Source organism: Quercus robur, chromosome 10 (assembly GCF_932294415.1).
Source record: "Quercus robur chromosome 10, dhQueRobu3.1, whole genome shotgun sequence".
Lineage (NCBI taxonomy): Eukaryota > Viridiplantae > Streptophyta > Magnoliopsida > Fagales > Fagaceae > Quercus > Quercus robur.
Genome location: NC_065543.1, coordinates 20,640,347 through 20,654,951, shown reverse-complemented (window position 1 = coordinate 20,654,951; position 14,605 = coordinate 20,640,347). Strand labels below are relative to the sequence as shown.

General features: G+C 34.5%; 1 protein-coding gene across 1 annotated transcript; it reads left to right on the top strand.

Annotated features, from left to right (window-relative positions):
• The first annotated feature begins 3,596 nt into the window (after window positions 1–3,596).
• LOC126702253 (uncharacterized) lies at window positions 3,597–11,064 on the top strand. Its single transcript, XM_050400925.1, has 4 exons — window positions 3,597–4,091; window positions 5,865–5,936; window positions 7,131–7,202; window positions 8,694–11,064. Exons 1-4 carry the CDS (start codon window positions 4,082–4,084, stop codon window positions 10,838–10,840), a joined length of 2,301 nt encoding a protein of 766 aa, XP_050256882.1. The 5' UTR covers window positions 3,597–4,081; the 3' UTR covers window positions 10,841–11,064.
• Window positions 11,065–14,605: the final 3,541 nt, after the last annotated feature.

Sequence of the window (14,605 nt, the reverse complement as noted above, 5' to 3'; positions counted from 1 at the left end):
TCCACACCCCACAAATACTTAAACTTGTAGAGTGATTATCGCGTCAAGGATGCACGGTAGTTAAATTCTTAATCTATTGAATGGGTTAAACTGTAACAAAATTTAACCATCATCTATAATATGTAGTAAATAAAACTTAAAGATGTTTAACTTTCGATTGATTTTATAATATTTTTCCACATAAATTTTTGAAGTCTCATAATTTTACACCTTATTATCTTAATATATATTTTATAATTAAATTTAAATTTCATTCTATATTTAAGCACTCAATTAAAATCTTGACACATCATGTGTTCTTTTAGTAGTAGAATATATGGTTTTGTATATGAACACAATTATAATAAATGTCCAATTGTCCAATGGTAAATAGTTAGTTCCATTTACAAATAAAATCATAATAAATGATAGTACCTCATCTAAAAAAATAAAAATAAATGATTGGAATTTGGAACTAATATAATTATTATATTTTATATTTAGAAAAAAAAATAGAGAAAAATTATATTATGTTAAATCTTCTCGTGCATTGCACTATATACCGACTAGTACATTAGAATTATATCGCCCTTATTACCTTTCATGAGTCATAGGCTTGCATCTCTTTCCTGAAATAAGAAAAAAGCAGTGAAAATTATTCTACTGAGGATGAAGGTTGCGCCAATGGAGGGAGAAAGGATGGGGACCAGTGGAGAGGTGGGTTAAGACTGAAAGGGCAGAGAGAGAGAAAGAGCAAAGGGTGGCAGGAGAAGGCTTTGTTTGGGTCTAAAACTCATTTAATTGGTCATGTACTTCTAATCTTGTTTGTAGGAATTTCTACAACCCGAATTGCATAAAAACCTTGTCCTTGAAATTATGATTCAGACCCAAAATTTAAGAAAGCTTCATATTTTCAAACACAATTCAAAAGTATTACATTTTTATGATGGGTTAAATGCAAAGAGACCCTTGTGATATTGATCATTATAATACTTGTTTCATGTGTTACATAATGGACTTCTTAAGCCACTGTGGTATTTAAAATAACACAATTGACCATTTAGTTATACTTTTGTCATTTTTGTTAGACGAAAAATAACCACACATATTTTGATATATGTGTTAGGCAAATATTAGTTACCGTACACATATTTTGGCTTACTTGATGCCCTATGATCATTTTTGTCTAATAAAAGTGATAGAAATCTAGCAAAAATACTAATTGCATTATGTAAATACTATTGGGAGTAGTTTGGGTCCAGTGTCCAGTGACACTGGACTCATTGAGATGGTGACACGTGTCCATTTTTAAACACGTGTCACAATTTGACCGAGTCCAATGCACTAGAAGTACTGGACCTAATCCAGACCCAGTACTATTTACCCTAAAATTTAATTTTATAGCATTTGAGTGTGTTTAATAATAAATGATATCACTTGGATCTCTTTGCATTTACTAACCCTTTAATAAATGGGTTTCGATTGTTAATTTTAGAGCAAATTACACTTTTTTCACCCTAATCTTTCACGTTGATTACATTTTTCCCCTTGAATTATCTAAACACGCTATCAACCCCCAATATTTCACCCCGATTATAATGTCCCCCTATTGTTTGTGTTGGTGTTAAGTCTAATGAAAAATGTAAGCACATATACCACATATGACTACTAGACCCACTGAGTGAGTTTGACTCCACCACCTAAAATTAAAAGATGAAAGTGCCACTTATCCATCTCTATATACATTTTGAGAGAATCTAATGATAATATTCAAGAAAACCTTATTATATATATATATATATATATATATATATATTTTTTTTTTTCTTTTCTTTTTTCTTTTTTTTTCTTTCCCAAATTTGAATCAGAAAACCTTTCAGAATTTATTTTCCATTTGCATAATTTCTTAGGAAATAAACATGACAAGCAAAAAAAAAAAAAAAAACATTTTCTTCTTTGTTAAAACATTGCATTTCTCTTCTACGATGAAAATACATAGCTTTTTCTTGTTAAAGTTATGAATTGCCCAATTTGTTTCCAAAGTCAATGATCCACTAACCCTACGTTGTGACTCCGCTCACAATTTCACAATGCAAAAAATTCAATTCCTCCAATACTCAAAACCTTAATCTCCCAAATCCTAAGAAATGTACCTCCAAATCTTTGTCTAATCCCCCGATCCACACAAGGCTTTGGCAGTTATGCCAAATTCTAATTTCCACATATTTCTTCTTGATTAATTTTCTTTCCCAAGTATCTCATTGCTAACAAGGCTTGGTAATCTCTTACAACTGCTTTGAGGCAACTGTCACTTTGCTGCTTGTGGCTACTTGGCACTTGTGTCTATATGTGGCTGTTCTTTGCAATTGCTCAAGGTAAATGCTTGCAACTTCCATGGTAACTGCCTTGGAAGCCACAAGATTAACACAACTTGACATCCCATTGGGCTTTAATCTTTACTATAATTAATTCCAGTTGAGAAGTGTCATTGTCACTTTTCCACATGGCCGTGCCCCATTTTGCTAAGTGTTTTAGTTAATAAATTAATTAGTTGGCCTAAAGGGGTGGTTATTGTTGAGAATTTAGGGTTATTCCTTCTCTTTAATTTTCTCGAGAAATAAACAGATTTGGAAGAAGAGTATTTTCTTGTCTTAAATTTAAATAGTGGAGTCTAACTTTCTCGGTGGATCTAGAAGTCAAGTCGTGTATGTCCGAGCAACTTCTGTTAGACTTAATACAAAAACAAACACCAAAGAAGACATTGAAACGCAATTATAACTTTAAAGGTCAATAATGTATTTTGACTGTTCAAAATGTAGATATAATCGGGGTGGAATGGGTTGTGTTAACGGGCACCTTAAGGTGCCAGTTAACAACACACTTTTGGGTAATTTTTTGGGTAACCTTTTCAGCTTTTGGCAGTTTTTCAGTTTTTGGCATTTTTTTAATCTCTTTTGACAACTATTTTTTTCTTTTTTTAAGCTCGTTTTGGATCCACGTTCACGTTCACGTTTCCTTGTGTTTGCGTGTTTTCAGCTTCTTCTTCTTCTCTTTTTCTTTTTTTTTTTTTTTTTTTTTTAAGACCAATGCCTAGTGCATTGTTTATGGGACATGAACAGTGCACCAAGTCATATGAACAGTAAAAAAAGAATGAACAGTAATTTTTCATTTATTTAAAAATTATTTTACTAAAGTATTTTTAGTTTTCAGTAAAATAAATTGTATCCAAATGAACCCTTAAGTGAAACACAAAAAAAAAAAAAAAAAAAAAGGAAAAGTAAAAAAGTTAACATTTCCCTAAATATTTATATATGGATGAAAAATAATAATTTTCCCTTAATTTTAATTGTTTTGACCAAATAAGTGTTGTGGAACTAGAAAAAGGTTCATTTTTACTCCGCATACTGCCAACTTGCCAATTGACCTTTTGGTATGGGCCATGGGCCATGTGGAGTAATGCACGCGCGAGGCAGTAGCAAGTGGGGAATGATTATGAAAAATTTGGAAACATCATGGTCAATGGGACCAACTGCCAAGAAGACTTGTGGGGTCCGACAGACAAAGTTCACTCACTATCGCTGGGGCTTTCCTTCTTCTCTCATTCTTTCTTTCTCAGTCACTCGCATCCTTCTTTCTTTTTTATGCTAAATATTTTCTTGTCCCTGTTGTGTTGGTTGTATTGTGTTGTCTCTGCTTTAAAAAGTGTGTTGTTTTTCTTGTTTGCTTCAATGCACACCAACACACAACACCAATAACAAGAAAGAACCACAGCATTCACCAACAACATAAGCTTTCAACAAACAAAAAAAAAAAACTAGTACCCCATTGACAACAAGTTTTCAGCTTTTGAAGAAAATAAAAGACAAAAGTAATGCTTGCCTTATTATATCCCAGCATTGCTTCAGGATCTCTCATTTTCCTTGCTTTCGTTTTCATTGGCTCCCCATGTTTTTCCTATGCTTTTGGTGTCAATGTTGGTCCAGATCATCCTATCTTCACATTTCAGTATCTGGGTTGAAGAATGCTCTCCTTGAAGTCCCCCAAAGATCTGTGATTCAAGTGCTTCCCATTTTTCTGCTTGTGGTTATTCTTTGGCTTCGAGATGAAACTAGGTGAGTACTTAGTAATGTTGGCAAATAATTTAACAAAAGCTAGTACTTCATGATTTAAATAAAATTTATTTTGAAACTGAGAATCTCTGCACCTTGTGAGAAACTAAAATACATGGCATTTTTTCTATCTTTCTTATTTTTATTATAATTTGTCATTTCTTCTGGGTTCTGCTTTGTTGAAGATTTACATTGTTGTGGATCAGTTGGGTGTCTGAATCGGGACATTGTATGCTCTTGGTTAAATATTAATTTGGTAAACCAAAAAAGTTAAGAAAATCTAATTGCTGGGTTCTTCAGGGACTTATTTACTTCTTAAATTTGTATTTGGAATACTGCTTGGTGGTTTTGGGCCTTTAAATGATGGATGGATTACCCGTACATCCATGCTTAATCTTGCACTAATAGGAGTATCTAGGACATTTGTCAAATTCACCAAAGATAACATGAAATTGTATAGATGTGCTTAGAAAAGAAAGAAGAAGACATTGCTTGCTTACTAATTCTTTAGATTCAAATTGAAAAAGTATTGATGCTCATGAGTTAACTTTTGGATCATTTGGAGACCACTTGATGGCAGTGGCATAATCCTCCAATTTTACTGCTTCCATGCCTTATGTGTTGTTATATTTATGTTGTCTACTTAATACTTAGACTTCCTGCATGTGTTCTTTAAGGGAATACCGGTCATTAGGCCTAAAGGCTAATGCTTTCAGGGGCCTGTGAGATTGATAAAATCAGCATTGAATGATTGAATTGTTATTGTATCTTCCTTGTACTAGAATTTCCCTTGAGGGAATAGTGGCATCTAGCTTATGGTGTTTCATTATCTTTTTAAGTGAATTTTATTATTCATTGACTATACATTGTCCCACATACCCTGATTCTCCATTTGCATCACTTTGAGGTTAATTGCCTATTTTGGCTACATAAGCGTCAATAGGTAAAGGCAATACCCTGAGTCTTAACAATACCTGTTACATGTTTTCTTCCACCTATCAGATCGCTGCTATTTTCAGTCAGTTTTGGCCAAATAATTGCTATTAGCCTATTACCATTTACGTCAGGGTTGTAGTATGACATAAGTGCAACATCAAATGAAAATTTTTGATGGGTAAGGCCATACATTTAGCAATTATACATTTTATCAAAAAAAATTCTTTTAGCTCTATGCTGGTTAAAATGGTCCAGTAAAGTTTTTTGGACTAGACTACAATATTGGCTTGTCATGACACCACCATAGATCACGATGAATGCTAACATGTAGAAAAACCTAGGAGGACAATATTGGTTGTGAAAACTACTACTTTTGACATGTATAATTATTGGAGTACTTCAAAGACACTGTCTGTGTATTTCAATCACAGAACAGAATGCAATAATTTGCATGGTTCACTCGACAAGCGCTACATCCATGGACATTATGGAGATTAAAAACCTTATGCAAAATCTACTCAGTCGGATACTACCCAAAGAAAAATACATATATGAGCCACATCAAGAGTTATCCCACTATCATTTTCAACAAGAGAAACCTTGCTAACTTGAAGCTTGTCTCACAATCATGGGTGCCAATCTATTATAGAAGTCAGTCCCTTATGCTCATTTACCCTGTTATATATGACAATTCTTCATTTTTGCATGATATCTTTACTAATTTGATCTGCCAGTTCTCTGCCTATGTGATATTTATATTTTCTTCTGCCAGAACATCAAGTTTAAACCATGTCATGGAATGTTTTTTCATTTACAACCTTTAAAATTAACATGATTCAGGTTCTCAACAAAATGATTTGGACTTTTATCCTGAGCAAAGTCTGGATGGAAGTTTCCGAAAGTTCATATCTGGTTAGTATTAATTTTGGACATCAATGTTTTACAAGTACCTTTATTTTGCCTTCTATTTTCTAAGATCCTTATATGAATGGACGAGTGCACTTGGAAGCCTTCATTTAATTTAATTTTCTTTTCTTTTTTTCTTCCCATTGCAAACTGTAGATTGTAATTATATGATAAGTCTGTCTAAACCCCCAGTGTACTTGACTTAGCTTCATACTTAGATAAATAATATAAAAAAGAAAATGTCACATGCTATATTCTCTAGTTTCTGGTGATGACTGTGGCTAGCCAAACATGTTTCATTTTCTTGCTGTAAAAGAAATAGAAGGCCAGTCATTCAAAAATTTACCGCAATAATATTTTAAATCGTCATATTTTAAAATCAAATCCAACCTCACTATCCTTCCCCTCCTTATCCCTCCCTCCCACTCTCTGGTTTAGGTAGACACCCTGCTATCATTTACAGATAATATTCTTTCCAGAGCCTTTCTAGTTTTTCTTTCTTTTTTCTCCCTTCCAAGTGTCTTTTTATATTTGTGATGAGAAGTGAAGATGTAATTAAAAAGAGGAGATAAGTGCAACATAGAACTTGAGAATCCTCTTGATACTTAAATTAAGAAAAAAGCTATAAAGAATTAGAGCCTAGACTAAACCAAAACATGGTTCAATTTAAACTTATTCTTGAAAATGCTATGACTTTGATTGGCAACTTGATCAATACAAAAGTTTTTAATGAATGATGATTACTTTGGTGAATATGAAGTGAAATGCTAATGTAATAGTTATCAATTAATGAACTGTAAAAGCCTGAGGCTATATCATGCCTTTAGTTTGACCCATCCAAAAGCTTGTATTTTAAGCCTCATATCTTAAAATTCAAGCATCTGTATTGCCTAGAGTTGGAATACATGTTTGTTGCTTTCACAAAGTAAAACTATTAAACTAGCATCTTGTTTTGAAATGTGGTTCTTTGTTGTCCTTATTTCCCTCACTTTCTGCAGAAGATCTATCCTCATATGCTATGATTCTTATTATAGCAAAATATCTGTTCAGTAAAGTATATTGCTGGAGTTCCATGCTTATATCTGTATTTGCTACTTTTATGAAAAATTCTATTGCTTAGTGTAGTCAGTCTGTGCATTACTTGTATAACATATTTCTAACTTGAGTTTTTTGCACACTTTAACTGATATTATGTCTCAGGTTTTATTCACAATGATATGGACCTATCTCCAGGGCAAAGCTTGGACGGAAGTTTCAGGAAGTCTAGCTCTGGTTTGTTATGATTTCTTTATCTTTTTCTTGTTAAGCAGTTGGTAGTTTGCAATCCTCCAATTTATCTTTTACAAATTGCAATGCTAGTTGCTTTCAACTTATGATTATCAATAGCATAGATTTTACATGCTCTCAGTTCCTTTCTTTTGAAATTAAACTTAGATTTGATGTATAAGTCACATATAACTAGAGGATGATTGGGGTGAGAGTGGCTTTACTAGAAATGTCCAGTGATGGAATGAATATAAATTATAAAGTTCTCTTCACAATATTCCCAGAAAGGGGAAAAAGTATAGATGACTTTTCTCACTTTTGTAGTCTCTTTCACACCTTTTCTATTAGTAAGCTCTTCCACCATTTGCTGACACCAATATTCAACCTATATTTTGGAAAACTTTATGCATGCAGATTGATGGGATTGAGGGAGGTGTTGTGTTTGAAAATAGGAGTCAGAAGCTTGATGTTCTGCCTATTAGGTGGTACAGGGTGTTGGAGCTGGTATTTTTCCTTGGAGAAGGAATTGATAATTAGGTTTACCTTTGGAGGTGTCTTATTTAACTCTGATAATTTATTCAACATAAATGACTTCATTAGTAGCCAGTGCTACATGTTAGAAGGACTGAGACTTGGTCCATTTAAAATCCATGAGCAACAATGTGCTCAGTGATCCAGCACTAATATTTTGTTTGATAATATAGTCTGTCTTGTGGGTCCAAAGGGCCTTGCCTTGTGAGGTTCCATGTCATCAAAAAAATATATAGTCTGTCTTGTGCTAAGGAGAATTTAAAGAGGAGTTCTTCCCTGTAATAATGGTTCTCTCCTAACTGCAAACTTGGTCTCATGCTAACTCACTAGAGTTAGGTTTTGAATTACAGAGGGGAATGCTATAGTGTTTGCCAAACATGACACTGAAGCTATTGTTTGGGAATTGCACCATTACGAAGCCTTTTTCTAAGTTCGAATTCGGATCACCTGCTTTTACACCATGATAAACTTAAGATCACTAAGTTGCCTATTTTCTTGTTAAGTTGAAGATAATATAATGTGACTTAATAACTAAGGTGAAACAGAGTGCAAATTTTGAAAAAGGCCTACTAAATGCTGGGAAAGGTTTCAGTTTGAGTTAGATAATTCAGCCAAACAAAAAGAGAAAAGAAAGATTAGAGGATATTTTTTTGTCGTCTTGTAGGAGAGAGTGGGGAGGGAGTCAAATCTGTAAGTGCAACACAATCGAGTAAACAGGCCCACACATGCAAACTCGTACAAAGGGCTTAGAGGTCATCTTTCCCCATGCTTTCCTGCTTTCTAGGAGAAAGGTTCCTAATCTATATCTCTATTGAATTTAATATGCTTTGATCAAACTTCTTAATTCAATAACTACTCGTGTTCTTGTTCTTGGTTTTTTGGTTCTAATATAAGTTCTCTTTGTTACCATCTTCTAAGTAATGCATCGATTTATTTTTAATATTTTTTTTCGTCTATGTGATGCAGTAACCTCTACTCATAGTATCTCTGGTGCTTCTGCTTCAAGTAAGTTTGTTCCTACTTCTAGAAGAGTATACAAAGGGCTAAAGGACTATGGAAGGAAACTTGTCAACCTAGAACTTTTCACACAAAGTCTTGAGGATTGGGTTTCTGAGAAATCATGTGTAGATTCAGCCAATGAGGAGCAGTTCTTTAATTCTCCCTTTTTGATTGATGAATTGCGTAAGCTTGACTTAGCATTGGAGGGGGTTTTATTTCAGCAGTTGTTTCGTATGCCATGCTCACCTTCTGTAACAGACGATCTTAAAGAAGATGAGTATCTCGCAGTAGAAGACTTTCTTCATGTAGTTGCCAATGGCTTATGGCGTACCTTTTGGCGTAAAAGTGGACCATTGCCATTCTTTGTATCTGGTCCCCGTCATCCTGGATCCAAGTTTTATACGGTAGAAAAGGCAATGTCAAGGGGAAGGCTTGAAGAGCTATGTGGTTTAGCTTTGCTATCAAAAATTGGGAGTGATTTGCAAGTTCACTGGGATCAAGTAGCGGAGTTTGTGTTATTTAAGCCAGATATATTGTCAAAAAATGAGTTGAAATTGTCTGCTCACAGTATTTGTGAAGCCCTCTTCTATGGTTTTCATATTCTTGTATCTAGGAGTTTGAGCAACATCAATACTGTCAGCAGTGATTCAGTTTTCCTTGTGGTTCTAGATTCTAAATATAGTGGGGTGGTAAAATTTGGTGGTGACCTTGGAAAACTTGATTTAAACTCAGCTAACCCATACCATGCTGTAGCTGAATGGGTGAAATCTTATGCTGAAGTTAGTGTTTCCCCAGTGGATCGGATATGGAACAAATTGGGGAATGTGAATTGGGGAGACATGGGGACCCTGCAAGTACTTTTGGCAACATTTTACTCCATAGTCCAGTGGAATGGACCACCAAGAAAGTCGATAGCCTCATTAGCCTCAGATCACAGCCTCCGCCTTCAGAAGCGTAGGATAGAGTGTCGCCCTAATGAGAATGAAAATGCACTAGTTCCTTTCCAACAGGCTAGCCATCAACATGGAGAGATTGTTGAACTTGATGAGAATGATTCATTTTTGAGAAAGCAGGCCTCACGTTTGAAGCTTACGAAGGGCGAGGTACTGCTTTTGGATGATCAACGGCAGGGACAGAAAAGTTTCCAAATACAGGGTTCTCTGGTAGGAGGGAACTGCTTTCTCTACAGTGCTGTTTCTCTTGATTATCCCACAGAGTTGTTGTCTTTATATGTAGGTGCCCATCCATCAAGACTTGAGCCATCATGGGAGGATATGAGTTTGTGGTATCAAGTGCAGAGGCAAACTAAAGTACTAAATATTTTGAAGCAGCAGGGAATTTCAAGCAAGTATTTGCCTGATATAATTGCCTCTGGCCGCATTTTGCATTCTGGTCCCTGTACAAAGCAGAGCCCAGGAGGGCGATGTGATCACCCATGGTGTGGTACTCCAATACTTGTGACATCTCCTATTGGGGAGCCACTTTCATCTGTTGTTGATCGGGATGGCCCATTCTCCCCTGAGGAAGCAATCCGCTGCTGCCGAGACTGCTTATCTGCTCTAAGAAGTGCAGCTATGGCCAGTGTCCAACATGGTGATATTTGTCCAGAAAATATAATATGTGTTGTTGATATGCAAGGTGTAAGAAACAGACATTTGTATGTCCCGATATCATGGGGACGTGCAGTTTTGGAAGACAGAGACGGTGCAGCTATAAATTTGCAGTTCTCTTCGTCTCATGCACTTCAGCATGGGAAACTATGTCCAGCATCTGATGCAGAAAGCCTTGTTTACTTGCTCTATTTTGTCTGTGGGGGAAGTATACAGCAGCAAGATTCTATTGAATCAGCATTGCAGTGGAGGGAGAGAAGCTGGGCAAAGCGAATGATCCAGCAGCAGCTTGGTGAGGTTTCAGCTCTCTTAAAGGCATTTGCTGATTATGTGGATAGCCTTTGTGGAACCCCATACCCAGTTGACTATGATATATGGTTGAAAAGATTGAATAAAGCTGTGGATGGCTCAGCTGATAGAGGTAAAATGATTGAAGAAGTAGCCGTAACTTTGAGACTAGACGATGTTGCCGAGTCTTCAGGAACCTCTGGAGGTGGTTCTTAAGTTCCATACTGAGTTTTTGGGGGTTTGCTTTTGTAACTACATTTGGGTGAGATTCAACTTCATTTCTTGAAAGGGCTCTTAAAGCTTCTAATATCTACAGTTTGATATCTTTTTCAGCAATGGCTGATTGAAATTTGATGAAATCATGCTAGCATTTTCTAATATGGATGCGTTGTAAATTTACTATCAATTGTAATTATACAACAAATCTTGTCCTTCTGGTATTCCTTTTCCCACTATTTATGATTGAAAGTTGTACTAACTCCAGGCTTACTTCTAAGTAATCCCTTCAAGAAGGTTGGCACAATATTGGCATCATGAGATGCCATTTTGTTATACAAAACTATTCTAAGACCGCTGCTTGGATATTCTTTCAACTTTTTTTTTTGATGACAGGGAATATCAGTTATTGGATTCTCCCTATCAGCATCACTGTCACCTTAATCATTATTCCCTTCAGAATTTGAAGTTGGAAGTTGTTACTACCTTCATGTTGTCAACTCAAGTTCTTGCCATGTGAATCCTATAAGTAAAGTAATAACCATAGCCCATAAGGAGCTCTTTTTGCCTAGATGTGAGATTCATGTCAATGGCCCCTCCTCATTTGGTTCATTTAGACTTTTACGGTCCAACAAGAGTCCTATCATATTTGGGGTCTAGGTTTTTTATAATTGTTTTTATGATTATTCTTGAGTTGGTTATCTTTATCTTATGAAAGAAAGGTCATTATTGTATTTAATTTTAAACCTTTTTATACGGAATTATACTTAATTTGATACTTAAGTTTATATAATAAATTTGGGCCAAAATGGCCATATACCACTATTTAGCAATATATTACGGTTTGCGAAATATTTAGCAATTTACCACATTTTTAAACTTGAGTTTGTGAAACTCAAGTTTGTCATGTAACTCGAGTTCTAGAAACTCGAGTTTTTTGAAAAAATAGCCTTCAAGTTTGCCATGTTATTTTTATGGAACTTGAGTTCTTGAAACTCGAGTTACATAAAAAAAAATGGTGGCTATTTTTCATAGAACTCAGAGTTTGTGAAACTCGAGTTACACAGCAAACTTTAGTTTTACAAACTCAAGTTATAAAAAAGTGGTAGATCCTAATTATTTCGCAAACAGTAGTAGATTCATACATATTTTGGCAAATAGTAGTACTTGGCCTGGCTAATAAATTTGATAATGTTGGTGAATTTTTGTTATACATCTTTATCGTAATTCTTTGATGATTATGGCATAATTCATCTATCTTATTGTCCACATACCTTAAACATCTTTATCGTAATTCTTTGATGATTATGGCATAATTCATCTATCTTATTGTCCACATACCACAGAACAAAATAGTGTGGTAAAGTGGGGCAGTGATGTTGAAAAAACTACCTATTTTCTGAGGGCAAGTATCCCTTTGATTATAAAAAATAGTGTGGTAAAGTGAAAGTTAAGACATTTATTAGAAGTACCTGCCTACCTGGTGCTCTTTTTATTCCATATGGGTGTTCTAAAAACATATTGGAGTGGTGTCATGTTGACATCATGCTATCTTATTATTTGCATGTCATAACAATTTTTGATGGTGAGATTCCTCATAATGTATTGTCTCATGATGCACCATGATTCATTTACCTCCTAAAATCTTTCAGTGAGTCTTCTTTGTTCACGTCTTGGGTCTTGAGGGTGATAAAGCTAGTTCCAAATCTTTTTTTTTTTTTTTTTTGCTGAAAGTTCCAAATCTATTTAGTACGTCTTTCTTAAGTATATTCTGCTCAGAAAGGATACAAATCTTATTCCCTACTTAAAACATAGCCTCATATTCATTATAATGTTTGAACTTGATTTGTTTTATAGTCAAGCTTAAACTTAGGCTTAAGTTTGGTTCATTTACTAAATAAACAATGATTAAAAAATAAAAATAAAAAACTTTTTCCTAAGCTAAGCTTGGAATTTTATAAACAACTAAATTCATTTACAACCCTATAAAAAAAAGGGGATTATTTTGCCTTAGAGAAAATATGTATTGGATATTTGGGAGGAAATAGGCTTGTTGGGTTAAAAAACCATCGACTCTAACGGATCCTAATGTCAAATTGTATATGGATCATGGAGGCTTGTGCTTGTTACATAATCCTAAAAGATGTTGCCGCTTGGTTCATAATTTGAACTAACTCACTAATATTTGCCCGCATATGACAACACCTTGTCTTCTACATTGGGAGGCTATCCTTTAGATTGTGGAAACCTTAAGGGTATGTTTGGTTGGGTGGATTTTAGGGAGTATGAAAAAAAAAAAAAAAAAAAAAAAAAAAAAAAAAATTGAAGAGAAAACATTTTTGGTGGGTATTTGGTTAGAGGGAGGGGAGGGAAAAAAATTGGTGATGCCCAGGTGTTTTCTCCCTGGGCTCACCAAAATGTTTTCTCTCCAAAATTGGGAGAAAACTAGACAGGGATTCTAATTTGCTTGATTGACAAAAAATGTTCATGGGCTTTATCCAATTGCCTTTTTATTTTTTATTTTTTTAGCTTTTGTAGGCATAAGGCAATAAATGTTGTCTTTTTTTTTTTTTTTTTTTTTTTTTTTTTTTTTTTTTTTTTTTTTTTTTTTTTTTTTTTTTTTTATCCTAGGGCCTTGGGTGTGATAGTTGTTTTATTTTTAAAAAAAACTACATATTTAGTTCCTAACCTTTAGGATGTATGTCAACTTAATCCCTAACCTTTCAAATATGTCAATTTAATCTCTAACCTTTTGATATTATGCCAAAATGTTCATTGTTGTTAAGTGATGGATGAAAAATGCTAACATGACTAACAATGGAAATAAAAAATTATTTTTATGCCATCCAAATTGCCACGTGGCCTGAATAAATTAATAAAAAAACTAAACTAAATTAATTTAAAAACAACCCTAAAACCCAAATGAAGCTTTTCATCTCTCTCAACCTGATCGAATCATATACCTCCATGGCCAAACATTCAATGCTTTCACCGCTCGCCACAACCTACTTGATGGTGGCCTTAATCTTATCATCCCTTTGTCACTCTCGCTATTCCCACCCTTTCTCTCTTTTTGCTCAAACCCAGATCGGTTAATCTAGCTAGATTGTTTGCTCTTATTTTTTGTTCACATTAGGTTTTGGGTTTGTATTAGAATTTAGGTTAACTCAATCAAACAAGACAAGTTTTTGTTTTGTGGTTGATTGTGTAAATGGGTTTGTTTTTGTTGTGGGCTTTTTAATTGGCATGTGGTGTACAATTGTGCTCCAGTTGTATTGGGTTGCTTGAAAATTCATTGTTGGTATTGGGATTTGGGTTTGTATCAAAATTGTGTGCAACAATACGAATAGTTTGGCCAGGTTGGATTGAAAAGATACAATGATTATCAAAATTGTGTGCAACAACAATCCTTTTAGTTGTTTTCAATTAGGCAAGCTTGGATTGAAAAGATACAATGATTTTTTGAGTAAATAATAGAAGTTTTATTAAAATTGAATCATAAGTATACAAGTCTTGGAGACACAAAACCAGCCTAGGTTTGACATGTCTAGGATAATAACAATACAGAGGATAAAAACAAATAGAAGGTCACAGAACTAGGAGTGTTGTTGACTTGCTGCTAACCTTTGATATTCCTCTAATAGTTTGGTAACTTCCTTGAAAATTACCATTAGGTTTACAGTAGAATTTAATTCCCATATTGGACTTGAATGAGAAAGGAAACAGAGTGATAAAGTAGTGGCAATAGCAATGGTCCAGTCAAGT